Consider the following 27,758-nt stretch of genomic DNA (forward strand, 5'->3'; position numbering starts at 1 on the left):
TTTTTTTACATCAATTCCGAAATTATTTCTTTCATTGGTTCTTTCATTCATTTTGAAATTATTTTTTTTATTAATCTCTGAAATCATTTCCAAGTCGCAAATATTATCGTGCATTGATTTCAACTAATTTTTCAACTACGAGATTCAACTAATTATGTTTAAAATGTTATGTTAATTAAATGCCCATGTGTCCGCGTAGGCGTTTTGTAACAATAAACATCACAAAGAGATTCAAACAATATAAAAAATATATTCAAGATATACGGAAGACTGGATGTTGTGAAGATATTTATTATTTGAGATGTTAATTTTTTAAGGAAGGAAAAAACTCATCTCTGCCTCTACCGGGAGTCGAACCCGGGTCCCTCGATAGAGGCAGAGATGAGTTTTTTCCTTCCTTAAAAAATTAACATCTCAAATAATAAATATCTTCACAACATCCAGTCTTCCGTATATCTTGTATTAACAAGTGGAGAGCGACATTCATGTCATACAAAAAATATATTATTAAAGCATTTAAAAAATACCCCTTCATTTAGAAGTAAACGCAATTTTAATAGCATAAGTTGTACGTGAAATTGGCACATACTTGCAAAAAGACACAATTTCATTTGCAGTAAAAACATTATGCAGTAAGACTCTGTTATAACGGTATCGAAGATTTCGTCGTTATAGCCGAGGTGTCGTTACAACCGAAGTCTGCGTTTTCCATGCCTTTAAGACAGTGAAAAATATAAACAGATGGAATCAAATGCTCGACTATCCGGCCCAGGTGGCGCCATGACGTCGCCAAATCGGAACTACCGCCAAACTTTGCTAAGTTTGTCGCCAATTTGGCCATATTTAGAGAAATCGTTAATTTTCATTTTTACATAAGATAATTATTATTCACAGGCGAAAAATTGCGTAATAAATGATGAATATGAACTATTTGCATCATTTTCGTAACAATATTTATATTCTTGGACTTCCTTTTTCCTGCAATAAATTTTTAAATGCAACAAATGATTATCAATGATATGAATATTTTTAGTAAATGATCAATTGATTGCGCATTCGCAAGAAATATAAGTTTTATTTTCCATAACTTGACTGCAAAATATGTTGCGTAACTTATGTGAAAATTCCAGATGGATGTCATGAAAATTCAGAACGGTATACGTGATACTGTGAGCTGTGATTTCGAAACTTGCTGAAAGTAACTGATCAATAAGGGATTTTCAATAAATTAGCGTACGATTTTTTTGCTGCTATTTCATTTTTGACATCAGCAACATACATGAGTGTTACGCTAAAACACTTCTCTTACATAGCATCAGACACTCGTCTTCGCTCATTCACATAATGCTGCGGGCTTATCTTCCAAATAATTAAATAACATAAAATAATCGTATACCAATTTGTGGAGAAAATCCCTTATTTATAAGAATTTCTTGAGAAAACGTCATAAAAAATGGAAACAAAATCTACGAGAAAGAAATGTGGCGTTATATCTGAGGTCGTTGCGTTTTCTTTGACGTTATAAGCAAGGCTCATCAACATTGTTCTGTACGGAAATCACCTGCAACCACTAATTATTTGTCAGTTTTTCTACGAGTTTGACTGTATTACGAATATCGGCTATTACGAATGTTTTTCCACATTCCCGTATTGACTTCGTTATATCCGGGCTTGACTGTACATACGAGTCTCCAATAGTTTTAACCCACCAAGATGATGGCCAAAGCTTCCGCGTGAACAAGACGCATTCCATGTACCACATCAACATCCATTGTGGTACAATGGATGGAAAACCAGGAGAAATTTATAACAGACTTCCTCAGAATTTCTCTGCGTGTAGTCTCTGGACTAGTCACACGAGGCTGTATTCCTTTAGATAATGCTGGAGTATCGCGTCTTTAACTGCAGAAAATACAAACTCGATGTTTTTAGTATCTGAAAAATATAGTGAAAAAATAAACACTCAAAAATATATGCAAAAAATTTCAATTAACCATCAGCTATTTTCTTAAATAATTTATAAAAAAATGACCTGAATTTATTGAATTATCACAATTACTGGTCCTATCGATCACTACACAGGCAATTTACTACCATATATCTGACTCCGAAGAAGTGCTAGAAATAATCATAGCCGCTCTGCCAAGAATGCTCAACCTTTTAGAGAGTGTGGGCCACTTCATTAGTTTGAAAACCTTTCGCGGGTCATTTATGTGGTCTGAGAGTGTGCCTCGGGTCAGTTTTGTGATCTGTAAATGTACCATGGGGGTTAGTTAATGTGCCGCGAGCCCTTTTAAGTGATCTAGAGCAGCATCCCAGGCTACTTCGTTGATTTGTAAATGCGCCGCGGGTCACTTTAGTGGTCCGGGAATGAGTTGTAGATCATTGAAATGTGTTCTGGAAATGTGCCGTGGGTCAATTAAATGAGGTAAGAATATGCTACGAACCACTTAAGTGTTCTGGAAATGTATTGTGGGTCATTTAAGTGGTTTTGGAATGTACCGCGGGTCAATTAGTGAATTGGAAATGTGCCATCGGTCACTTAATTGAGGTGAGAATGTGTCGTGAGACACTTCACAATCTAGTTGCTTAGTTCATTTTTGCAAAATTGAGATGCGCGCATTGGATTTTTTTTACAAAATCAAATTGTCGCTAAAATCTCTAAACGCCAATTCCCAATTTTCGTCGAAAACAGTGATCTCCCACTTGCGCGCCAGTGCATGGAAACAAGAAAAAAAGACGCATAAGTGAGAGTGATTCGTGTAAGTGACTACTACTTCACCAAACACCAACTCTGGCCATATCGCTGTATTGCAATTTACTGCCATTAGTGAGATGAGTTGGAAGTGAAGGGGTGCCGTCTATCGGTGGTCGCCTCGAGTTCGTTTGGGAAAATATCTTATCTATATCCTCCCTTGGGTTCGAACCCGGGACCCTGACAACAACCTTCACGATGGTAGACGAGCATCTTACCACCATGCCACTCGGGCAAGTGACTGGCATTAATTATGCTATATCTCTGACTGGGAGTGCAGAAAATCGTCTTATAAGCGAGAGAAACGAAAAATGAGAGGGTTAAATTCGACGCTCGGTATAACGACTCCCCCCCCCCCCTCCCCTTCGTTCCGTCGAAAAATGTTATATTGGAAGGGTCATGTTATATCGAAAGTAGAACACGTGATAGTCGTTCTATGAAAACATTTGAGACTTATCCTACCGGTCGTTGTAACGTGGAGTCTTTATAACGAGCGTCGACTGTACGTACCTACTCCGACAAACCCTGATTTCAGTGATGTGTGTTGCGAAGAAAAGGTTAAATTTCTCCTGAACAAAAGCTCCAATATGGTTTATTGTAGGCTCTTCCGAAAGCTGTAGCAATGGACAAGTTTTTTTGGCAAATTCGACCATTTGCAGCTAGAAGGGTGTTTGCGGAATTAATTAAAACAATTTTGACGACAATTCGATTTTGAATTCTTCGATGAGAGAGTCTAGCACGATGGCCACGCGACCGCTCAGCAGCAAAATGTGCGTACTTACTTTCTTTCAAACTGACCGCAACTTCGGTCTATCGCCATACACAATTTACTATCCATTAAGTTGTGCCGGAAGTGTGAGTATGTGTACCTAACAGTCTGAATGCGTATATAGTGTTGTCTGTGAATTTTTAGTGGTGTCATCTATATTACAAATTCTGAGTGAAGTTTGATGTTTGATTATTTGCAATGTTGTAGGCCTGTTGCTCTCTGTGGCTAGACTTTTCAGCGGGGAGATCGGCTCGAAAGTAGAAACCACTGCTTACCTGTTGCAGAAGTGAAATGTGCATATATCGTTCTTCCAGTGTCGGGATTTTGAGCAAGGTACATCTTTAATATGAACTCTCGGGCTGCAATGCAGTCCTGCTTTGGTCCTAAAGGTAATGGGGGAAAAAAACATGCACTTTTCAATTGTTATGATGTCAGGGATATTTCAACCAGAGAACAAGGAAAAAAAAAAACATTTTGCAACAAAGACCATATATTTCTACTAAAAATACTGTACTCGAAACTGGGTTCTCCCCAAATAATGGGACATCGCTAATTACAGTAGAACCTCTCGATAACGGACACCCATAGGACCAAAACTTATCCGTTAACAGGGAGTGTCCGCTATTGGGGAGGGTACGATATGCCATACAACCTCGTTTATACGACTTTCACATTTATACGCGTTTGGATTAGGGCGCAATTAGTTCTCATATATATAAAAGTGATACACCGGTGGTTGTGCATAATCATCAATCGTCTCGATAAAGAAAGTTTGATTAATTTTCGCTACATTTATTACTTTAACCGGCAATTATGCATAATTCCCAAATGAAGTTGGAAAGTCTGATAAATATAGAAAAATTTACTGTATAATACAATCGAAACATTGAGCCCCCTCTGATACGGACAATTTTTTTTTTTTGTCCCGCAAAACAGGGGTTTTACTGTACTTGAACGCCCCCACCTCTTGCCGAGATCTCTTCCAGCCCAGGAATGAACGGATAAGAAAAATGCCACACCTAAAAAAACTCACCATCGTATTCTGGGAAATAATCGACTAGATGAGAAACCATGATTTTCTCTTCTAGTAAATCTTTCTTGTTCAAGAATAGAATGACTGAGGAACGTTGAAACCATGAGTATGTGACAATCGTTCTGAACAATGCTTTACTTTCATCCATACGATTCTATATTTAAAAAAAAAAAATGAAAACAATTATCATTAACGATTGATTGCAATATTTTCCCAAACTATTTCATATTCATTTTTTCCCCCAAGAATTATGCACAGAAGAATAAATGAACAGTAAAAGAGACAAACACAGGGGTGGGAACTCTGTGCCGCACTGCGCCAAAACTAATATCTTGCACCATCCTGCTCCAATAGCGTATTTTCGTATTTTTCTGCGCCAAATAGCGAATTTTGCTTCAGTATGCCCGGAATTTCGGAAAGGACGAAAAAAATTTTTTGCTCCAGCTAGCTACGAAACGATTCTTTCCGAGAAGAGCGTGTTTTATTCCACTATATCTAAACTACCGCCTTAAATTATCGGCCCCTCATCGGGCTTTCCATTGTGAAACCCCGATATTATCCGCGATCGTCGAACTGAAGATGGTTTGCAATGTCTTTCAGCGTCAAAGTGCAAATGCGAGTGTTTCCGTTTAAAAAAAAAAGTCGCCACTGGAAGCAATAGAAATTACTGTAGTCGATCGTCATTGTGTTAAATCCCGATGTTTCGTGAAAAAAAAATTTCATTCCGGCAGTAAAAAGCGCATGTCCGCCGAATTACGAATGTTAGTTTAGAAACTTTGGCGAATAACGAGCGTTAAATCGTCAATATCGCCAAATAACTGGTGTCAGATCGCCAATTCCGCCAAATAACGAGTGTCAGATCGCCAATCTCGCCAGATAATGAGTGAGAATCGCCTAACATCGTGTTGATTCTTCCGAAATTCTCTCCCATTTTGCAACAAAATCTTTTCAAGTATAAAAAAATTGAAAACTTATAAAAATGTTTTAGCTCATTTGAAGTGCTGCTGTTCAAGGCAGCAAATAGTGCCCTCAGTAAGCAAAAATCATCTTAAATAGACGGGTGCAAAAAATTTTATGACAGCTGCTCTTTCAAACAAGGTGTCAAAAGCTTAAAACACCAAAAACAAAAATCAAGGTGACGAAAAGATGTTTGATATCAAAAGATAGTGCAGCTTTATTTTGAAAAGGGTTGAGGGTTAATGAAAATATTCTTGTTAATTTCACTGTTCCAATTTATAAATATCTGCTCCGAATCCCATATTTGCTGCTCCAAAACTGCTCCGAATCCTGAATTTTGCTGCTCCAAAGTGGACTTGGCACTTCCCACCCCTGCAAACAGATCTCATATTTCATGAAATCCTACCAAAAAAATTTCATGAAAAAATAATTTCTCCATCCTCATAAAAATTGTTTTAGTTTCAAATATTGATTCAAATATATATACAGTCCACGCCGCTTAATGTGATCACATAGCAATTACAGAATGACAACTATATTCGAAAAAAAAAAAAAATCCCGTTTGCCAGTACGGCGATCATCTCGCCACAGAGAGAGCAACAGGCCTACAACAGTAAAATCTTCAATCATTGCACTTCACTCATAGTTCGAAAAATAAGTGGCAGATGGCAGCACTATAACAAGCATTAGGGGGGGGTCATTCAAGTATTACGTCAGCATCGAGGGGGGTTTCGGATTTGATGACAAGGGTGGGAGGGGTTGCGTTTGAAGGTTGCTTACGTCATGAACCACCCCTTTTTGAAGATATGAAATATTCTAAGCTGCTGACGAAATTTTGCTGGTGGGGGTGTGTCAATGTTTTGCTGACTTTTGCTGGGAGGGCCACCTCGTTGGGCATTTTGCCTGTTGTGGCGTTGTATTTGTATTAGGGTCAGTGTTTTGCTAACAAGGGTGGGGGGGGGTCAAAAATGGCTGAAAATCTGCTTACATAATACTTGAATAGCCCCTTATACAGAAACAAGCTTCACATTCCTTCACGTACCGATTTGTTAGAAGTTCCGAAGAGGAATATGGGCGTGGGGGTTTAGTAGTAAGGTGACCACACATCCATTTTGGTGGAAGGGTTCGCGTGGTGAACAGAGGCGCATTTATGATCTTGCCTCTCTTCTCCCAATCGAGTCTAATTTTCTTGACTGCTATTTCCTTGAATTCGTCACCATGTGCTATATATATATATATAACCCACTTGGCTTTCCCCCCCCCCCCGCACACCACTCTTGCAAGTACAACTGTCTCTCTTTTGGTCACTCTCACGTTCACACAGTCTCTAAGACACTCTTTTAGTCATTAGTATGCACTGATAACATTACGTTAATGATAACAGTGATAAGTCGTGATAACAATAAACAGATTTTCCCCAGTGTTAGTGTTGGGCCATTCCGTTGTTTGCAAAAGTGATAATACCCCGAATGATAACATTATTCGTGATTCTAATAAGCGGCGTTGACTGTAATAATCAAACATAGTTAATTTTTTTTTAAATGGTCAACCCACATCTATCAATTAAAAATAGATTTTCGTTAATTTTTCCCAATACGAGATGAAAAATGGATCCATTTTACCTCACTGTCAGATTCGAAGAGAATTTGGTCGTATTCGCTCAGAGCTACTAAGAATATTATGGATGTTACATTTTCGAAGCAATGAATCCATTTCCTTCTTTCAGAACGCTGTCCGCCGACGTCGACTATTCTGCAAATATATCAAAAATATTACACATTCTTACTGAAGCAATTCCGGCTGAAAAATGATACGGTATTCCCCGCTGTTACATAATAGGTCTAACGATGTCTGCGCGTAAGTCGGGGTACGATCAGTGGCGTATTTACGGGGGGGGGGGTGGCGCTTAGCAGTCGGTAAATTCGGAGGGGCGGCAAATTTTAGGAAGGAGTGGGGTAAGAAGGCTGCAAAGTTTTATAACCACGAATCCGCTGTTGCCCAGAGAGTGAGAGACTAGGTGAGTGAGTGACCTAGAGAGTTTGCAAGCATGCGAGTAAACGAAAGAATGGGCAAGCAGTGAGTGAGCAAAAGAGTGACCCTCACATGCAAAAAGTGACGTAAAGCGTGTACAAGCATGCGAACGACAGAGTGACCTTGAGCGTGTACAAGCATGCGTACGACAGTGACCTAGAGCGTGTACAAGCATGCGAATGACAGAGTGACCTAAAGCGTGTACAAGCATATGAATGATTAAAAGGGGGGTGTGCAAGCATATGGGTGACTGGAAACAGTGTGGAAGAACGTCAGTGTCCAAAATAGTGTGCAAGCATGTGAATGTCTAAAAGAGAGACCTAGAGCAGTGTTTCTCAACCGCCGGGCCCTGATATCATTCACACCGGGCGCGAGTGACTAGCCGTTTCATTTTTCCTCATTCATTTTCCGTTGGTAGTGTGTTTGACCGGGCCTTCGACTCACAAAAATGAATGATACCGGGCCGTGGGCTTGAAAAGGTTGAGAACCACTGACCTAGAGCAGTGGTTCTCAACCTTTACGAGTCCACGGCCCGGTTTCATTCATTTTTGTGAGTCGAAGGCCCGGTTAAATACATGACCAACGGAAAATGAATCGCTCATCACTCGCGGCCCGGTATGAATGAGGTCAGGGACCGGCACCGGGCCCGGCGATTGAGAAACACTGACCTAGAATGTGCGAGCTTGAGAGTGTGAGCTTGGAAGTGACCAAAAGAGTACACAAGCATGTGAGTTACCAGAAGGAGGAATTAGAGACACCGGCATATTTACAGGTAGGGGGCGCTAAGAGGATACAGCACAGAGTGGCGAATTCGAAGAATGAGTGGGTCAAGAAAAGTAGAGTGAGAGTAGGGTTGCAAAATTTGGGTAGCCCATAAGCGGTAAAATCGTGAATACGCCTCTGGTTACAATACTGCATACAAATGATACATACATGTAAATAATATTTATATGTAAATCTGTATACAGGGTGTCCTGTAAGTTCTAATTCGGCGTTTATATCATAAACCGTTCGTCGAAGAGGTTCCAATTTAGAAAATGCTCAAAATATGTTCAAGAATCGCTCTGTAGCCACTCTTGACAGTGACAATACCATGCACCACCACAAGAGTGGGGCTGACAGGGTCCGGGACGATTCTCGTCATTTTTTGTTTTTCCACGCCATAAGTTCATCATAAACGGGCCAGCAAAAGATCTCAGCATAGAGCCTTGCTGCAGGGTGTGGAGGCCATGGGCCGCTGTATATGTGTAATTTATTAACTCCCAAATTAATGAAAAAAATTTGTTTTTGATTGAATTTAAAATTTATGAAAAAAAATGCGTAATTCATTGAATCCGAAATTAGTGAAAAAAATAATTTTAAAATGCATGGAAATTCAAAATTTATGAAAGAACTAGGGCTTTCCTGAATCCTAAAATTCTCGGGAAAGCCTTCAAAAATTTAGGGGATCCCGTCTCAAGACACAACTGTCTACGGAAGGGCCCGTAATTATTATGCATGGCAGGCCTAGCATCTGGCGTAAGGGTAGTCTCGAACGTTTATTCACTCTCGGATGGAAATATTAATAATTACCGTGAAGAGCTGCTGCTGTTATCGGTCTGAAGACGACATATTACACATCAACTGAGTATTGAACGCATTATTATTATTATTATTTTATTCATTACTTCGATTACATAATAATGAGAAAAAAAAATACCTGAAAATAATTTTGTCCAGATCGAATGGATATTCGATGATTCCTGTGGTGGGCACTCTGACTCGAAGTATATCTTGCTGAGTCGGTAAATAATCGTAAGAAGAAATTCTGTCTATGTCACCGAGGTAACTGTAAAATATTATTATGATGATAATAATCGATATAATTTGTGTGACCAATATTTCTTACATCTTCAAAACAAACTGTACAGATATTTTAAAATTATGTTTAGAGCAGACTGGATTCACGGAAAACTCGCCGCCAGTAATTGGCCTTATAGAAAAATTCACCGATAAGAAAATTCACTGCCACGCAATTCGCAACCAGCAATTCACCGATAGGAAAATTCGTCGACAAAAAATTTACTGCCACGCAATTCACCAATAGGAAAATTCACCCCCATAGTTCACCGCCAACAATTCACCGTCAAGCAATTCACCACCACGCAATTTCACCGATAAGAAAATTCACTGCCACGCAATTCGCTATCACGCAATTCACCGATAAGAAAATTCGTCGACAAAAACTTACTGCCACGCAATTCACCAATAGGAAAATTCATTACTACAGTTCACCACCAACAATTCGTCGCCACGCAATTGAGTGAGAGGAAAATTCACCGCCAACAATTCACCGTCAAGCAATTTACCACCACGCAATTCACTGATAGGAAAATTCACCACAACAATTCACCGATAAGAAAGTTCGTCGACAAAAAATTTACTGCCACGCAATTCACCGAAAACAATTCACCGCCACGCAAGTGACTGATAAGAAAATTCACCACCACAGAGTTCACCGCCAACAAGTCACCGTCCAGCAATTCACCACCACTCAATTCAACTGATAGGAAAATTCCCCACCACAGTTCATCGCTAACACAATTCACCATCACGCAATTTCACCGATAAGAAAATTCACCACCACATTCACTGTCACGCAATTCACCGATTAGAAAATTCACCACCACATTCACTGTCACGCAATTCAATTAGAAAATTCGTCGACAAAAAATTTACTGCCACACTATTCGCCGATAGGAAAATTCACCGACAACAGTTCGCCACCAGTGAGTGAGTGGTTGAGTTGAATATCCCCTAGGTTGAGAACAATTGGTTTAAATAAAAGTTACTCAACCTTCAGAGGAGTGCGGACCACTCCATTTGTTGGTTTCTAAGCGTGTCGCGGGCCTCTTGAGTAATCTAAAAACAGCGCCGCAGGTCACTTGAGGGGTAAGTGTGTCGCGGATCATTTAAGTAATCTGGAAATGTGTTGCGAGTCACTAAAGTGATCTTTAAACATGATGTGGATTGCTTGGGTGATCTAGAACTGCGTCGCGGGTCACTCGACTCATCTGTAAATGTGCCGCGGGCCGCTTGAGTGATCTGGAACTGTATCGTGGGTTATACTCAAGTGATGATCTACAAATATGTCGCGGATCACTTAAGTGATGTCAAACTGCACGGTGAGTCACTCAAATGATCTGTGAATGTACTGCGATCCTTCAAATGATCTCGAAATGTGCGTGATTCACTTTCACAAAAAGCAGGTTCGGTATCGCGGTCCACATCAGATGAGGGCCACATTCGGTCCACGGGTTGAGCATGTGTGGTACAAATGGCAGAGGTTGGACAAAATAATATGAATACCTTATTAAATGAGACAAACTCTTTATTAATAGGCTTTCGGCCCTCCTTTTGCATCAATTACAGCTTGTATCCGTCGTGGGATGGACAAATACAAGTCATGGACCACAGTCACGGGGATACGTAGCCACTCCTCCTGCAGAAAGGTCACTATTTCAGAACGTGTCTTTGTAGGTGGAAACCTACTGCGCAGTTTGGCCTCCAAAATACCCCACAAAAGGTCAATTATATTAAGCTCAGGGAACTGAGCCGGCCACACGAGGTGTTGCAGTTCATCAAGTCAGTCTCCGACAATTCCAGCAGTGTAAACGTGGCGAATTACATCTTGGAACACAGGTCGAGAATCAGGGAACTAATATTGCACCATTGGATGAAGATGGTCGGCCAGAGCACTGACATGAACCGATGCTTTAACCCGCACATCCAGGACAACAAGTGGGCCGATACCACGGTGAGACATCGCACCCCACAGCATCACTGATCCCCCCCTCCATACTTAACAGTAGGAAGGAGACAAATACAAGTCATCATAGGCTTGTGCTGGCGTTCTCCAAACGTAAACACGTCCGTTAATCTGGAATAATGTGAACGACGATTCTTCTGACGAGATGACATTCTACCATTATTGTTGTGTCCAATTCTTATGTTCGTGACACCGTGTTTGTCGTTTCAAGGCATTGTATGGTGTCACCAATGATTTTGGAATAGTAGCTCTACCTTGTATGTTTGCTGCGTGCAGTTCACGGCGGATAGTTTTTTCCGATATACCTTCCTGTAGATCCTCAGATGTTATCTGGGATTCTGTTATCTTGTGCTTTCTGGCCACAATCTGCTTCGAAACCCTTCTGGGTCTATCAGCCATCTTCGACTTTCGGCCACTGTTACGCTTGGTAGATGATGTCTTCCCCTGTTTGATATAGGCTGTCATTACCATCGACACAGTACTTCTCCCGACACCAACAAGGGTGGCAGTTTTCGTTACTGTGGCCCCGGCAAGACGGGCTCCAACAATCATGCCTCTTTTGAAATCTATGAGCTCAGCCATGACGAAGTTTTAACGATCCAACATACATCGCATCCGAACGCTATCACTGCTACGACTAGACTGATGTGTGCACATTATCGCCCACTAAGTGGAACTCTTCCACACTAGAGGGCGGGCGTATACGACAGGTTCCCTCGAGTGTGTTTTTTGCACAGGTGTTCACATTATTTTGTCCAACCCCTGTATATTTCTTGAAAACGCACAATTCCGGGAAGGGAGACCAAGAAGAGTCTGGTTGAATGATTTTTTTCCGCCGAATGTCGCTAATCTCGATTTGGGATTGGTCGGGAGAACCAAATATTTCGGTTCGTAACTCGAAAAGTGCGTCAAGTCGGCGGTTTCGTTTTTTTCTGTATTAAAATATACTCACTATTTAGCAGAATCAGTCAATTGATATTCTCGCCTGCGGTCAAAGCATTCCTGGATCCCTGGGTCCCTCCATAATGTCCTTATCGCATCCACGTACCTATCCTCAAACGAAACGACTGTCTCGAAATCCACACTGCGGACAAGATCAGCATTTTCCTGCAATTCAAAAAATGAATACCGTGCGTAAATTCAATTTAATTAGAAGCTTCTGGATTGGTTACACCATGGGTTCTTAACCTATGGGTTGCGACCCAATCGTGGATCGCAGAGGCTCCTGAAATGGGTCGTATGAATCCGTTTACGATCCGGTTATATGAATTTATTTGTTGCGCCACTGGCTTCAGGGGCGTCTTAACGATTTCGTGCGGCTTTTAGGCTAAGAACCTCTTGAGCAGCCCTTTTTATGTACCTCCTATTTACGTATTTTTCGCCGGTTCGCAAATTATTCCTCCTATTTACACAGGGCCGTAGCGTACCTTCTCATTTTTCTTGAGGCCCCTTAAAAAAGGAAAAAATATACAAAATAAACGTACATTTCCTGTGAGGCCCCCATTTGGTTCGAAGACCCGGGGCAGTGCCCCGGTTGTCCCTGCTAGTTACGGCCCTGTATTTACGTATTTCTGGCGTTTCATCAACTTATCTCTCCTACTTGTGTGTACTTTTTAACGGACTCCGAATTATTTCTCCTACTTTTTTCGGTCGGTAAATTATTTCTCATTTGTTCCGGTTTGCAAAATATTTCTCCTATTTTTTGAGGTCCGGAAATGATTTATTCTATTTTCTACTGGTCCGCAAATTACTTCTCCTATTTTTTAGTCCGCAAATTATTTCCCACATTTTTTTTAGTTCTTCAAATTATTTCTCTTTTATTTGGGTCTGAAAGTTATTTCTATTTTTTACCGGTCCGCAAATTGTCTACCCTATTTTTTTAGGTCTAGAAATGATTTATCCTATTTTCAAATTACTTTTGCTATTTTTAGTCCGCAAATTACTTCTCCTACTTTTAGTCCGAAATTACTTCTCCTACTTTTAGTCCGAAATTACTTCTCCTACTTTTAGTCCGCAATTACTTCTATTTTTTTGTCTTCAAATTACTTCTCCCATTTATAGTCAGCAAATTACTTCTATTTTTGCGGTCCGAAAAATTATATATATATATTTTCCACTTTTTCTCCTTTATTATTTCTCCTTAAAATTATTTCTCCTTTATTTGGGTCTGAAAATGATTTCTATTTTTTTACCGGTCCGCAAATTGTTTACCCAATCTTCTTAGGTCTAGAAATGATTTGTCCTATTTTCTAATGGTTAGCAAATTACTTTTACTATTTTTAATCCGCGAAGTACTTCTCCAATTTTCGGTCTGCAAATTACTTCTCCTATTTTTAATCCGCAAATTACTTCCCCTATTCTTAGTCCGCAAATTACTTCTATTTTTACGCGAAAAAAAAGGTTAAGAAACCCCCCCCCCCCCAGAATACATTATAATTTTATTGGGAAAAAAAGGTAACAAACATGTAACGAACGAAAATTATTTCGAAATAATAATTAATAATAATAATAATTTTGAATAAAATATCAAATTAGCCGAGTGAGAGAGAGATGAGCTCGATTAAAATAATTATGGTCAGCGGAAAAAATTAATTAACAGAAAAACACTAACCATCGGAGAAGGCAATTTTTGCACGACTCCCTAAGTAGTAGAAAAAATATGTATATAACGATAAAACAAAATATGTAATAGGAATAACAATTTTGTGTAAAACAGAACGAAATTCCAATTTCATTGCCAACAATTAGCAAACCGATCGATCGGGGGGTGCCGAAAATATATTCTAATCTCCCGGAAAAAGTCTCATTTCCCCTCAACGATTTCGGGGCACAAAAAATGTTCAGGACCCAACTCTGCCCCGATTTTATATATTTTATGGGGCGGAGGAATCGCAGCATCCACTATTTCAGAATATACACGAATACTGAGAAATATCCATAGAAAAAAAAATTTAAAACGCACAAGTAAACGTAAAATAACACAAAAATTTATGAAAAATCAGCGCTAAAGATAATTTTAAACTAATAAGGAAAGCAAGTCCCAAAACTAATGAAAATTTTAGAATTGATGAATTAAAAGTAATTAATTAATTGACAGAAATGATTCCAGCACTAATGAAAAATCAGAATGATATAATTCCAGAGTGGATGAAAATTCAGAACCAATGAAAGAAAAGAATTCCAGAATTAATGAAAGAAATAATCTCAGAATCTATGAAGATCCAGAATTAATGAAAGAAATAATCTCAGAATCTATGAAGATCCAGAATTAATGAAAGAAATTATCTCAGAATCGATGAAGATCCAGAATTAATGAAAGAAATAATTCCGGAATCGATGAAGATCCAGAATTAATGAAATAAATAATTCCGGAATCGATGAAGATCCAGAATTAATGAAAGAAATAATCTCAGAATCGATGAAGATCCAGAATTAATGAAAGAAATAATTCCGGAATCGATGAAGATCCAGAATTAATGAAATAAATAATTCCTTAATCGATGAAGATCCAGAATTAATGAAAGAAATAATTCCGGAATCGATGAAGATCCAGAATTAATGAAATAAATAATTCCTTAATCGATGAAGATCCAGAATTAATGAAAGAAATGATTCCGGAATCGATGAAGATCCAGAATTAATGAAAGAAATAATCTCAGACTCGATGAAGATCCAGAATTAATGAAAGAAATAATTCCGGAATCGATGAAGATCCAGAATTAATGAAAGAAATAATTCCGGAATCGATGAAGATCCAGAATTAATGAAAGAAATAATCTCAGACTCGATGAAGATCCAGAATTAATGAAAGAAATAATTCCGGAATCGATGAAGATCCAGAATTAATGAAAGAAATAATTCCGGAATCGATGAAGATCCAGAATTAATGAAAGAAATAATCTCAGACTCGATGAAGATCCAGAATTAATGAAAGAAATAATTCCGGAATCGATGAAGATCCAGAATTAATGAAAGAAATAATTCCGGAATCGATGAAGATCCAGAATTAATGAAAGAAATAATCTCAGAATCGATGAAGATCCAGAATTAATAAAAGAAATAATTCCGGAATCGATGAAGATCCAGAATTAATGAAAGAAATAATCTCAGAATCGATGAAGATCCAGAATTAATGAAATAAATAATTCCGGAATCGATGAAGATCCAGAATTAATGAAAGAAATGATTCCGGAATCGATGAAGATCCAGAATTAATGAAAGAAATAATTCCGGAATCGATGAAGATCCAGAATTAATGAAAGAAATAATTCCGGAATCGATGAAGATCCAGAATTAATGAAATTAAATAATTCCGGAATCGATGAAGATCCAGAATTAATGAAAGAAATAATCTCAGAATCGATGAAGATCCAGAATTAATGAAAGAAATAATCTCAGACTCGATGAAGATCCAGAATTAATGAAAGAAATAATTCCGGAATCGATGAAGATCCAGAATTAATGAAATTAAATAATTCCGGAATCGATGAAGATCCAGAATTAATGAAAGAAATAATCTCAGAATCGATGAAGATCCAGAATTAATGAAAGAAATAATTCCGGAATCGATGAAGATCCAGAATTAATGAAAGAAATGATTCCGGAATCGATGAAGATCCAGAATTAATGAAAGAAATAATCTCAGAATCGATGAAGATCCAGAATTAATGAAAGAAATAATTCCGGAATCGATGAAGATCCAGAATTAATGAAAGAAATGATTCCGGAATCGATGAAGATCCAGAATTAATGAAAGAAATAATCTCAGAATCGATGAAGATCCAGAATTAATGAAATAAATAATTCCGGAATTGATGAAGATCCAGAATTAATGAAATTAAATAATTCCGGAATCGATGAAGATCCAGAATTAATGAAAGAAATGATTCCGGAATCGATGAAGATCCAGAATTAATGAAAGAAATGATTCCGGAATCGATGAAGATCCAGAATTAATGAAAGAAATAATCTCAGAATCGATGAAGATCCAGAATTAATGAAAGAAATAATTCCGGAATCGATGAAGATCCAGAATTAATGAAATAAATAATTCCTTAATCGATGAAGATCCAGAATTAATGAAAGAAATGATTCCGGAATCGATGAAGATCCAGAATTAATGAAAGAAATAATCTCAGACTCGATGAAGATCCAGAATTAATGAAAGAAATAATTCCGGAATCGATGAAGATCCAGAATTAATGAAAGAAATAATCTCAGACTCGATGAAGATCCAGAATTAATGAAAGAAATAATTCCGGAATCGATGAAGATCCAGAATTAATGAAAGAAATAATTCCGGAATCGATGAAGATCCAGAATTAATGAAAGAAATAATCTCAGAATCGATGAAGATCCAGAATTAATAAAAGAAATAATTCCGGAATCGATGAAGATCCAGAATTAATGAAAGAAATAATCTCAGAATCGATGAAGATCCAGAATTAATGAAATAAATAATTCTGGAATTGATGAAGATCCAGAATTAATGAAATTAAATAATTCCGGAATCGATGAAGATCCAGAATTAATGAAAGAAATGATTCCGGAATCGATGAAGATCCAGAATTAATGAAAGAAATAATTCCGGAATCGATGAAGATCCAGAATTAATGAAAGAAATAATTCCGGAATCGATGAAGATCCAGAATTAATGAAATTAAATAATTCCGGAATCGATGAAGATCCAGAATTAATGAAAGAAATAATCTCAGAATCGATGAAGATCCAGAATTAATGAAAGAAATAATCTCAGACTCGATGAAGATCCAGAATTAATGAAAGAAATAATTCCGGAATCGATGAAGATCCAGAATTAATGAAATTAAATAATTCCGGAATCGATGAAGATCCAGAATTAATGAAAGAAATAATCTCAGAATCGATGAAGATCCAGAATTAATGAAAGAAATAATTCCGGAATCGATGAAGATCCAGAATTAATGAAAGAAATGATTCCGGAATCGATGAAGATCCAGAATTAATGAAAGAAATAATCTCAGAATCGATGAAGATCCAGAATTAATGAAAGAAATAATTCCGGAATCGATGAAGATCCAGAATTAATGAAAGAAATGATTCCGGAATCGATGAAGATCCAGAATTAATGAAAGAAATAATCTCAGAATCGATGAAGATCCAGAATTAATGAAATAAATAATTCCGGAATTGATGAAGATCCAGAATTAATGAAATTAAATAATTCCGGAATCGATGAAGATCCAGAATTAATGAAAGAAATGATTCCAGAATCGATGAAGATCCAGAATTAATGAAAGAAATGATTCCGGAATCGATGAAGATCCAGAATTAATGAAAGAAATAATCTCAGAATCGATGAAGATCCAGAATTAATGAAAGAAATAATTCCGGAATCGATGAAGATCCAGAATTAATGAAATAAATAATTCCTTAATCGATGAAGATCCAGAATTAATGAAAGAAATGATTCCGGAATCGATGAAGATCCAGAATTAATGAAAGAAATAATCTCAGACTCGATGAAGATCCAGAATTAATGAAAGAAATAATTCCGGAATCGATGAAGATCCAGAATTAATGAAAGAAATAATTCCGGAATCGATGAAGATCCAGAATTAATGAAAGAAATAATCTCAGACTCGATGAAGATCCAGAATTAATGAAAGAAATAATTCCGGAATCGATGAAGATCCAGAATTAATGAAAGAAATAATTCCGGAATCGATGAAGATCCAGAATTAATGAAAGAAATAATCTCAGAATCGATGAAGATCCAGAATTAATAAAAGAAATAATTCCGGAATCGATGAAGATCCAGAATTAATGAAAGAAATAATCTCAGAATCGATGAAGATCCAGAATTAATGAAATAAATAATTCCGGAATTGATGAAGATCCAGAATTAATGAAATTAAATAATTCCGGAATCGATGAAGATCCAGAATTAATGAAAGAAATGATTCCGGAATCGATGAAGATCCAGAATTAATGAAAGAAATAATTCCGGAATCGATGAAGATCCAGAATTAATGAAAGAAATAATTCCGGAATCGATGAAGATCCAGAATTAATGAAATTAAATAATTCCGGAATCGATGAAGATCCAGAATTAATGAAAGAAATAATCTCAGAATCGATGAAGATCCAGAATTAATGAAAGAAATAATCTCAGACTCGATGAAGATCCAGAATTAATGAAAGAAATAATTCCGGAATCGATGAAGATCCAGAATTAATGAAATTAAATAATTCCGGAATCGATGAAGATCCAGAATTAATGAAAGAAATAATCTCAGAATCGATGAAGATCCAGAATTAATGAAAGAAATAATTCCGGAATCGATGAAGATCCAGAATTAATGAAAGAAATGATTCCGGAATCGATGAAGATCCAGAATTAATGAAAGAAATAATCTCAGAATCGATGAAGATCCAGAATTAATGAAAGAAATAATTCCGGAATCGATGAAGATCCAGAATTAATGAAAGAAATGATTCCGGAATCGATGAAGATCCAGAATTAATGAAAGAAATAATCTCAGAATCGATGAAGATCCAGAATTAATGAAATAAATAATTCCGGAATTGATGAAGATCCAGAATTAATGAAATTAAATAATTCCGGAATCGATGAAGATCCAGAATTAATGAAAGAAATGATTCCGGAATCGATGAAGATCCAGAATTAATGAAAGAAATAATCTCAGAATCGATGAAGATCCAGAATTAATGAAAGAAATAATTCCGGAATCGATGAAGATCCAGAATTAATGAAATAAATAATTCCTTAATCGATGAAGATCCAGAATTAATGAAAGAAATGATTCCGGAATCGATGAAGATCCAGAATTAATGAAAGAAATAATCTCAGACTCGATGAAGATCCAGAATTAATGAAAGAAATAATTCCGGAATCGATGAAGATCCAGAATTAATGAAAGAAATAATTCCGGAATCGATGAAGATCCAGAATTAATGAAAGAAATAATCTCAGACTCGATGAAGATCCAGAATTAATGAAAGAAATAATTCCGGAATCGATGAAGATCCAGAATTAATGAAAGAAATAATTCCGGAATCGATGAAGATCCAGAATTAATGAAAGAAATAATCTCAGAATCGATGAAGATCCAGAATTAATAAAAGAAATAATTCCGGAATCGATGAAGATCCAGAATTAATGAAAGAAATAATCTCAGAATCGATGAAGATCCAGAATTAATGAAATAAATAATTCCGGAATTGATGAAGATCCAGAATTAATGAAATTAAATAATTCCGGAATCGATGAAGATCCAGAATTAATGAAAGAAATGATTCCGGAATCGATGAAGATCCAGAATTAATGAAAGAAATAATTCCGGAATCGATGAAGATCCAGAATTAATGAAAGAAATAATTCCGGAATCGATGAAGATCCAGAATTAATGAAATTAAATAATTCCGGAATCGATGAAGATCCAGAATTAATGAAAGAAATAATCTCAGAATCGATGAAGATCCAGAATTAATGAAAGAAATAATCTCAGACTCGATGAAGATCCAGAATTAATGAAAGAAATAATTCCGGAATCGATGAAGATCCAGAATTAATGAAATTAAATAATTCCGGAATCGATGAAGATCCAGAATTAATGAAAGAAATAATCTCAGAATCGATGAAGATCCAGAATTAATGAAAGAAATAATTCCGGAATCGATGAAGATCCAGAATTAATGAAAGAAATGATTCCGGAATCGATGAAGATCCAGAATTAATGAAAGAAATAATCTCAGAATCGATGAAGATCCAGAATTAATGAAAGAAATAATTCCGGAATCGATGAAGATCCAGAATTAATGAAAGAAATGATTCCGGAATCGATGAAGATCCAGAATTAATGAAAGAAATAATCTCAGAATCGATGAAGATCCAGAATTAATGAAATAAATAATTCCGGAATTGATGAAGATCCAGAATTAATGAAATTAAATAATTCCGGAATCGATGAAGATCCAGAATTAATGAAAGAAATGATTCCGGAATCGATGAAGATCCAGAATTAATGAAAGAAATGATTCCGGAATCGATGAAGATCCAGAATTAATGAAAGAAATAATCTCAGAATCGATGAAGATCCAGAATTAATGAAATAAATAATTCCTAATCGATGAAGATCCAGAATTAATGAAAGAAATAATCTCAGAATCGATGAAGATTCAGAATTAATGAAATAAATAATTCCAGATGTTAAAAATTCAGAATTAACAGGGTGGGGAACTCCAGAATTGATGAAACCTCGGAATTAATGCTAATAAAAATTAAAGAATTGTAAAATTTAAGAATTGGTGAAAGCTTCCAACAGTTTACCGCAAGTTCAGCCTCCTAGAGATAGAAGTGCGGAAAAGAAATAATCAGGCTCAGATTGGCGATTTCTATGCCCCACATCCAATCACCATGCGGTATTTGTGACCGAACCAGGAAGAGTCTACGCCAAAATAAGAAGAAAAAACGAAATAGGATGCTGTCGTTCAAAATGTGACAAACTTGATAGGTAGTCTTATCGGACTACTCCCGTGACGTCACAGATGAACTTGACAACCCGTGCGGAGGCCTTCCATCTCTAAGAGGTGTTGGTCGGGGAGGGGGTCCATAACACAAGAGCCCCCCCCCCCCCCCGCTGTTAGGGGGATTTGGTTTGAACGTACTAGCTAGGTAGTATTAATGACGTTACAGATGAACGTGGCAACCCGTGTTCAGGCCTGCTGTCTCTAGGAGATGCTGGTTCAGATCTTCACAAACTTCACAAAGTGCGAGAAACGGTGCGAACGCACCGTGTCGCGCACACCCATCGGCGGCTCTGTCCATGCTGTTACGCTACTTCAGCGCACAGCACCGTCTGTCGGCAATATTTGTTACTAATTTTGAAACTTCTGAATCAGATTTTTATGGCTCTCAAATTAAACAAACCACTTGTTTTATTCCTATATCGATCACCATATCCGAGTTATTTCATTTTACAAGTCAGGGTGGCCTTTTTGGGGCACCCTGTACATGCAGGCGTTTCTTATACCGCTGCGACAGATATCCTCTATACGAGAAAGCGTGTTCCAGAAGACAATAATAACTCCTCGGAGGAAGGCGTTTTGCATTGGAGAAAAACTTATTAATGCTTATAATACTCTAATATTCTTGACAAAAATCTTCGGGCATAAACTCTTATTATTTACAGAAAGCTTATATAAAAATTGCCATTACGTAATTGGATGGATCTTTGTAGGGTATTTTCAGCAACTCCATCGCTTTGATCATACTCTGCATGGCCATAAATATATTCTGATATACAAGTTTTGTAAATCCTCTCCTGTCTTCCTTAGAGTATCCAGATCCGTGAATGATTCGCATTTGTTTGATGAAAGTGCTCTTTCCCGATTCTCCGGTTCCTGAAATTTGGAATGAGCCAAAATACGTGAGCAGAAAAAAATTTAAAAAATTCAAAATCTGGATGAAATAAAAAAAATTTATAAATCTCATATCTAATACAGTACATTCCGATGAACAAGAGGGAAAATAAGATATTTAGCTCGGCCGGCCCAATAAAGGAAAAAGGCCCATAAGCCCACCGGTTTCCACTCGAGGATTTATTAGGATGAGGACCCCTACAAGTGGAGAAGTTGGATACCCGTGTAGTCAGGCCAATGGGGCCCTGCACGTGAAGGAGAAAGAGTCCCGAGTGGACTGGCCACAGGGGCCCTGTACGTGAAGAAGACGGATAACCGTGTAGCCACGCCATAAGGGCCCTACACGCAATGCAATGAATTTCTGAGGAGCTGTTGAGAACTGACGTTATAACGAAACGGATGCGCCGTAAAGGCCAGTGTTGTGAAGCATCCAGATGTCTGCAAATATGTTTTGTGTGTAACTATTTATTGTTTTGACTTACAATGAAGCTCCGGAAGGGGCGGGAGAATTCGGTCGTGGGGAGTGATGTGGGTTTTTGGGTGGTCTGTTGGGGCTGAGGATGTTTAGTTGGGGTTGGGGGCGGAGATGCATGGCTGTTGTTGGGTTGGGAATGTGAGGGAGGCAGGGTGACGAGAGAGTTGGTGAGGGACGCCCTGGGGGGGGGGGGGGGGGTTGGATTTTCTTGGGGTGGCTTCGCTTATCTGAAACACCAGTATGTTTTCCCGGTGCGTCCGCGGTCTTATGACCACTGTGCTTAAATTGCGATAGCGATAGAGCCTTGACGTGCTCGGTTCATTCTGTATTCTGTATAGTTATTTGAAGGAAAATGTTAACTTTTTATATGGGCACCATGTGCGTGCTCACAATTTGAAAGTTGTGGCCCTGATATCTCTCTCCTGATGCCAACAAAAAAAATTCCACGTTTCTAACTGCAATGTTCACTGAGATATTCGAATTCGAAGAACGGTGGAAATTTGTGATATTTATGATATAGATTCTCTGTTCGTATAGCACTTCTTTGTGTAATTGCTCTGTCTGGTTACCAGTCAGGATTTTTATGCATGAACAGCAGGAGTTTGTATAAATAAAGTTTACGTATACTAAAATGAATTAGTGATACATTGCCTTGTGAGAAAATATTGTTAATATGTAGAATAATGTCGTTGAAAAAAATCATATAAGGAGCCGTTCAAGTATTACGTAAGCAAATTTTGAGCCATTTTTGACCCCCTTCCTTGTCAGCAAAAGTCTGACCCCCCCCCCCCCCCACTCTGTCAGCAAAATTTCGTCATCAGCTCTGCCCCTCTGAATCCTAACTCATATTTTCATAAAGGGTGGTTGATGACGTAAGCATTATCAAAACAACCCCCCCCCCTCCTTGTCATCAAAAGTCAGTAAATCGGAAACCCCCCCCCCCCCCCCATCGATGATGACGTAATACTTGAACGTATACCGCCTAACCCTAAACCGCCAGCACATCGCCAAAAAGGGGATTCCAAATAATTTGCATTTGTTAAATTAAAACATTATTACGTTTCAATGAAATCAGAATTAATTCAGTGGTTTCCAACCGGTGCTTCGTGGAGCGCTTGAGGGTTCCGCGTGCACTTCCTCCGGACAATAAAATAAATCAGTAAGTTTGATAAATAAACAGAAAAAAGATGCCTCCGGGACTCTGCCATACAAATTATAACTTAAAAGCGAGACGGTTAAGAACCGCTGAATTAATTAAATGCAATTAAATTTCTTTCTAACCGAAACCCGTTTACCACTGTACTTGCAAACGGTATTTTTGGATATAGTTATCATTCGGTTATCACTATCAGAGACCCCGATGTGATCGCATCAAGTGGCTTGGACTGTATTACAAAAATGTACACGAACCTAGAAGAAGTAGTTTCAATTCTCTCCGACGATCTCGTTTGTTTTTGCGGAGCTGCTTCTCGATTTCCCGGTTTATACGCTTCTGTTCCTTTTCCTCATCGTTCATGCAGCAGGCCATCAATTCTGTGATTTCCATGACTTCTGGGGAAAAAAAATCACTTTTTTATACAGGGTGTTTCAGAAATTACACTCAAACATCGAGATGATATAACTTCGAAAGTGATAGACATTCATTTATTCAAATCGCGCGAGCAAAATTCCAGTGTATCACCATTAACAATTCACTACCGACTGAATTATGCCGGAAATGTGAGTGTTTGTGTGTGTCCCCCGATTCCCCTGGGTCCGCCAGATCTCCTGGAAGATCTTGGGCGGGGCCGTGAAAACTATTATATACAAATAAACACGTGGTACACACAGCTGCCTCGCGGCATTTGGTCAGTCGTGGCCCAGTCTTCAAAGTTCAGACTCCTTGCGAGCAGTTGCCCGATTGCCGCGCGGTTTTCCAGGGCGCTACCTCGCGACAGTTGCCTATACGGCGCGGCATTGCCGTCCAACGAGCAAGGTTCTTAATGTAATCAATGGGTGTTTTGGTGGTGAGCTCGCAAGTGAGCCCCAATTCTCGGTTGAGCCCTTGCTGCCTTCTCTGCTCTTGCCGCCGGCGCTTGTTAGGCACCGACCACAGGATCTTTGGTTCCGTCCTTTAGGGACCTCCAAGAGGGCGGCTCTGCTTGGCTTTTTCCATCTTTATTTTTGTGTTTGCAGGCCAAAGCTCGCTCATTCGGCGCCGGCGAATGGGGTCTTTCGTTCCGTCCTTGAGGGCCCACAGATGGGTCCTCTGTGGACTCTGTTTGGCTCGTTCCGTGTCATTTTTTCCTTCCTCTGCAATTGCCAGTTGGCGCTTGTTAGGCACCGACCAGAGTCTTTGTTTCCGTCCTCGATTGGGGGGGGGGGGGGGTTTAAAATTTGACAATAGCCTGCGAATGGAGGAATTTTTTTTTCCCATCAATCCTCAAGGTTGGCATGTTTTGGTGACTGTGGTGGGTCATCTACAACCACCCCCATGGATTCCATTGCAAGAATTGTTTGTCTTAGCATGTACACCTCGCCATCAGTTCTGATGAGACACCCTATTTATATAAATGGTTGCCCATGTGTAGGCTTGTCACAATAAAGAGAGAATAGAATGATTTTTTTTAACTCCTTAGGAAAAATAATTCTAATTTTAGAATCGTTATTTCTCCACCATAGGCAGCTTTTCGGCTATTTTAGCACCAAAACAGTAAGAACTCTGCCAACTATTTTCGTGACAATCACCGCTGTCCCGTATTAAGAATCTCAATTCCTACGGTGACCATATCAACCCGAATTCTGTGAGACCTTTTTTTTTCTAAATTTTTGTCGTTTCGACGATTTTACAAAAATGACCTGTTGTTTACTTTCATTGTTATCTTAACTAAAAGAAAATATTTTTTCACAGGTTATAAATTACAATACGATAATTATTACAATTCAAAGTAATTTTCATATTTCACATATTTAACAACTATATTCATTTCCCGCTCATTGGCAAATTCTTAAGAAAATAGATCCATAATCGGCAGATTTTTCGACGTTTGGCAGCTTTTTGGCGAGAATCGGTGATGTGCCGTGTATTAACTGCTTCGCTTACAATCGATCGGCAAGAAATTCGGATGATCTCTGTTTGATGAATGGGCGATAAATATGGTAGCCTTGTCCTAACATAATCGCATGTTAGAAAAAGGAAGAAAAGAGAAACAAATGAAAGGAAAACAGTATACGTACTTTCTCTCACATCTGTAATACGTACTTACAGATAAGAGAGAGTAAGTATGAAGTATACTTCCCTTTCCCCTCTTATGTACATGCACATAGTAGAACCCATTTAACCTTAGAATAGAAACAATAGCAGAAGCTTTTTACCTCCTCATCACGAAGGTAAAAAGAACTACTTTTTTCATAGGGTTTCAGCAAAGTTTCGTAATGAGGAGAGAGGCAAGAAAACAAAGAGACGTGTTTGAATTTATTCCACTGGTGTTTGGCCGCAACATTACGTCCTTGATCATAAAGTGGTCAAGAATCTCTATTACCCGTATCTTTCTGGATGCAATATGATCAACCCATTGAAGAAGAAAAAATGCCGATATTCGCCATATTATACAAAACTATGGTAGGATTACAAGGACGTCTCCTGAGAGCCGTCTTAAGAGCATTCCGGGCAGCGTTATTCCACCCTATACATGGAATTTTACCATGGGGTTGCGCTCATTGGCCAAGATCATTATTACGTCACTAAAAGACGAGACAGGGCTAAAGAGGCAACGGGTTTAAAATCCTTTTTAGTATACAGTAATGTTACAGTAAATGTAATAAATCGGTTATTATGCAAAATCGCCGTTTGTCTCCGTAAGTTTGATAAATTTATCGTTTTTACCGGCGATTATGCATAATACCCAAGCATCGGTAGTAAATTTGATAAATACTCTAAAATAACTATCATTTTTCACGGATGATTGCTCATAATATCCCAGCATACCTATTTAATTGTAAATAGTTTAATTTTATCGCTTTTACCTGTGATTATGCACAACAATGTAATTGTCCTAGTGTAATTGTTGAATTTGATAAATATGAAAAAAAATTCCAAATGAGTCTAGTATGTTTGCCTCCCACATTTGTGGAGCCCCAATCATAGGGAGCTAGGGCTGTGGGCGCCGGGCGGCTTGGCTCTCTCCGGCGTGGTCCAACCCCTCGGGGTAAAAGGCTTATATCCCTCATGGGACAGAGCCTAGGCCACGACTGGCCTTACACTGGCCTACCCCGATTTAAAGGGGTGTCACGACCCCTGAAGTCGATTATGCATAATGAACAGCAAAAGCGATGAATTTCAAATAGTGATTAAATTAACCATGCAAGCTTAGATATCGTGTATATCACCAATAAAAATTAAAACAAAAAATTGCCATTTGATCCCATTTACCAACGATTCTTGGATGTTATGCATAATCGCCGGTAAATTTATCAAGTTTACGGAGACGATTGGCGACTATGCATAATAACCAATCTATCACATTTACCGTAACATACACTAACTCTTATAGCGGCAATCCTGAGATATCTCGTCAAACTTGATCTGCTTTATTTCGGTCGCCCCGAAATATCTCGGGGATCTTAACAGGCTTTTCTTTCCAATGTGGCAGTTATAATGAGGAAAATTTTAAAAAACCGCTTAAAGGGTTAAAGAGTTTTGAAGCCCTTGTCTCTTTAGCCCCGCCTCGACTTTGAGTGACGTAATAGTGATTTTGGCCAATGAGGCAACCCCCATGTTAAAATCCTATGTATATATAGGGTGTAATAACGCTTCCGGGCCCCAGGGCATTACAGCAGGTAATGGCCTAGCGGGACATGTTTAATTTCGAAAATTTTAACTCGATTTCATTTTTATGAGCTCCCACCCGAGCCATGCCAACATTACACTAGAGATAATGTGGTATTTATTGGCCACGCCTGGGTGGCACCGAGTCTGGTAACCTTACCCACTATTTATTTGCTTTAAAAGCAACAAAATCCATGGAATAATCATACTCAGTACAACATTTACATCTCATACATATTATTGCCATTTTAAACATACATTGTTTTTAATGGGAAATTCTCTCAGATCACAGAAAGCCGGAAATGGAAGTTTTTTTCAAGCGACATATAGAACGGTGAAAAAACGTTAACTATCTGCCAACCCTGTTATCATCGCATCTTCGTTAGAAGTATGTAAATAGTCATACACATTATTAAAGGAACTCCACATACTTGGCAATGGCAATCATCCATCAACTTTCCAAATTCCCGTTTTTAGCTTTGGTGACGTCTTTAAATATGAGATTTAAATATCAAAATATAATCATTCCAACAGGTTTGGCTCAAAATTGCGAAATGCAGTTTCACTTTGAATCGTAAAAACCGGATATTGTGAATGTTGTTTTTTTCTTTGCTTTCGCAAACGACTTCCACACGCACGCGCTGCCTTCCTTTCTCTGCATTTCCTCACACAGGCATCCTAACGCGTTCATTATTACATTA

At 38.2% G+C, this 27,758-nt stretch overlaps 1 protein-coding gene across 1 annotated transcript; it reads right to left on the reverse strand.

Annotated features, from left to right (window-relative positions):
- Positions 1 to 538: 538 nt before the first annotated feature.
- LOC149071672 (guanine nucleotide-binding protein G(q) subunit alpha-like) lies at positions 539 to 27,626 on the reverse strand. Its single transcript, XM_089248022.1, has 9 exons — positions 27,489 to 27,626; positions 23,661 to 23,801; positions 21,573 to 21,757; positions 12,306 to 12,460; positions 9,245 to 9,373; positions 7,137 to 7,266; positions 4,558 to 4,711; positions 3,800 to 3,907; positions 539 to 1,935 (listed from the first exon to the last, which is right to left on the reverse strand). Exons 2-9 carry the CDS (start codon positions 23,794 to 23,796, stop codon positions 1,853 to 1,855), a joined length of 1,080 nt encoding a protein of 359 aa, XP_089104148.1. The 5' UTR covers positions 23,797 to 23,801; positions 27,489 to 27,626; the 3' UTR covers positions 539 to 1,852.
- Between the last annotated feature and the right edge of the window lie 132 nt (positions 27,627 to 27,758).

Source organism: Pholcus phalangioides, unplaced genomic scaffold (genome assembly GCF_987345545.1).
Source record: "Pholcus phalangioides strain wild (caught in Gottingen) unplaced genomic scaffold, Ppha-v1.0 ptg000018l_1, whole genome shotgun sequence".
NCBI lineage: Eukaryota > Metazoa > Arthropoda > Arachnida > Araneae > Pholcidae > Pholcus > Pholcus phalangioides.

Excerpts from the sequence above, each read along its gene's own strand:
- LOC149071672 (XM_089248022.1), bottom strand. The coding sequence starts at position 23,796 with ATGGAAATCACAGAATTGATGGCCTGCTGCATGAACGATGAGGAAAAG. Across the intron at positions 21,758-23,660 it reads ATTGAAACTACTTCTTCTAG|GAACCGGAGAATCGGGAAAG; the intron begins GTTCGTGTACAT and ends TCCAAATTTCAG. Across the intron at positions 7,267-9,244 it reads CTGGACAAAATTATTTTCAG|AATAGTCGACGTCGGCGGAC; the intron begins GTATTTTTTTTT and ends ATATATTTGCAG.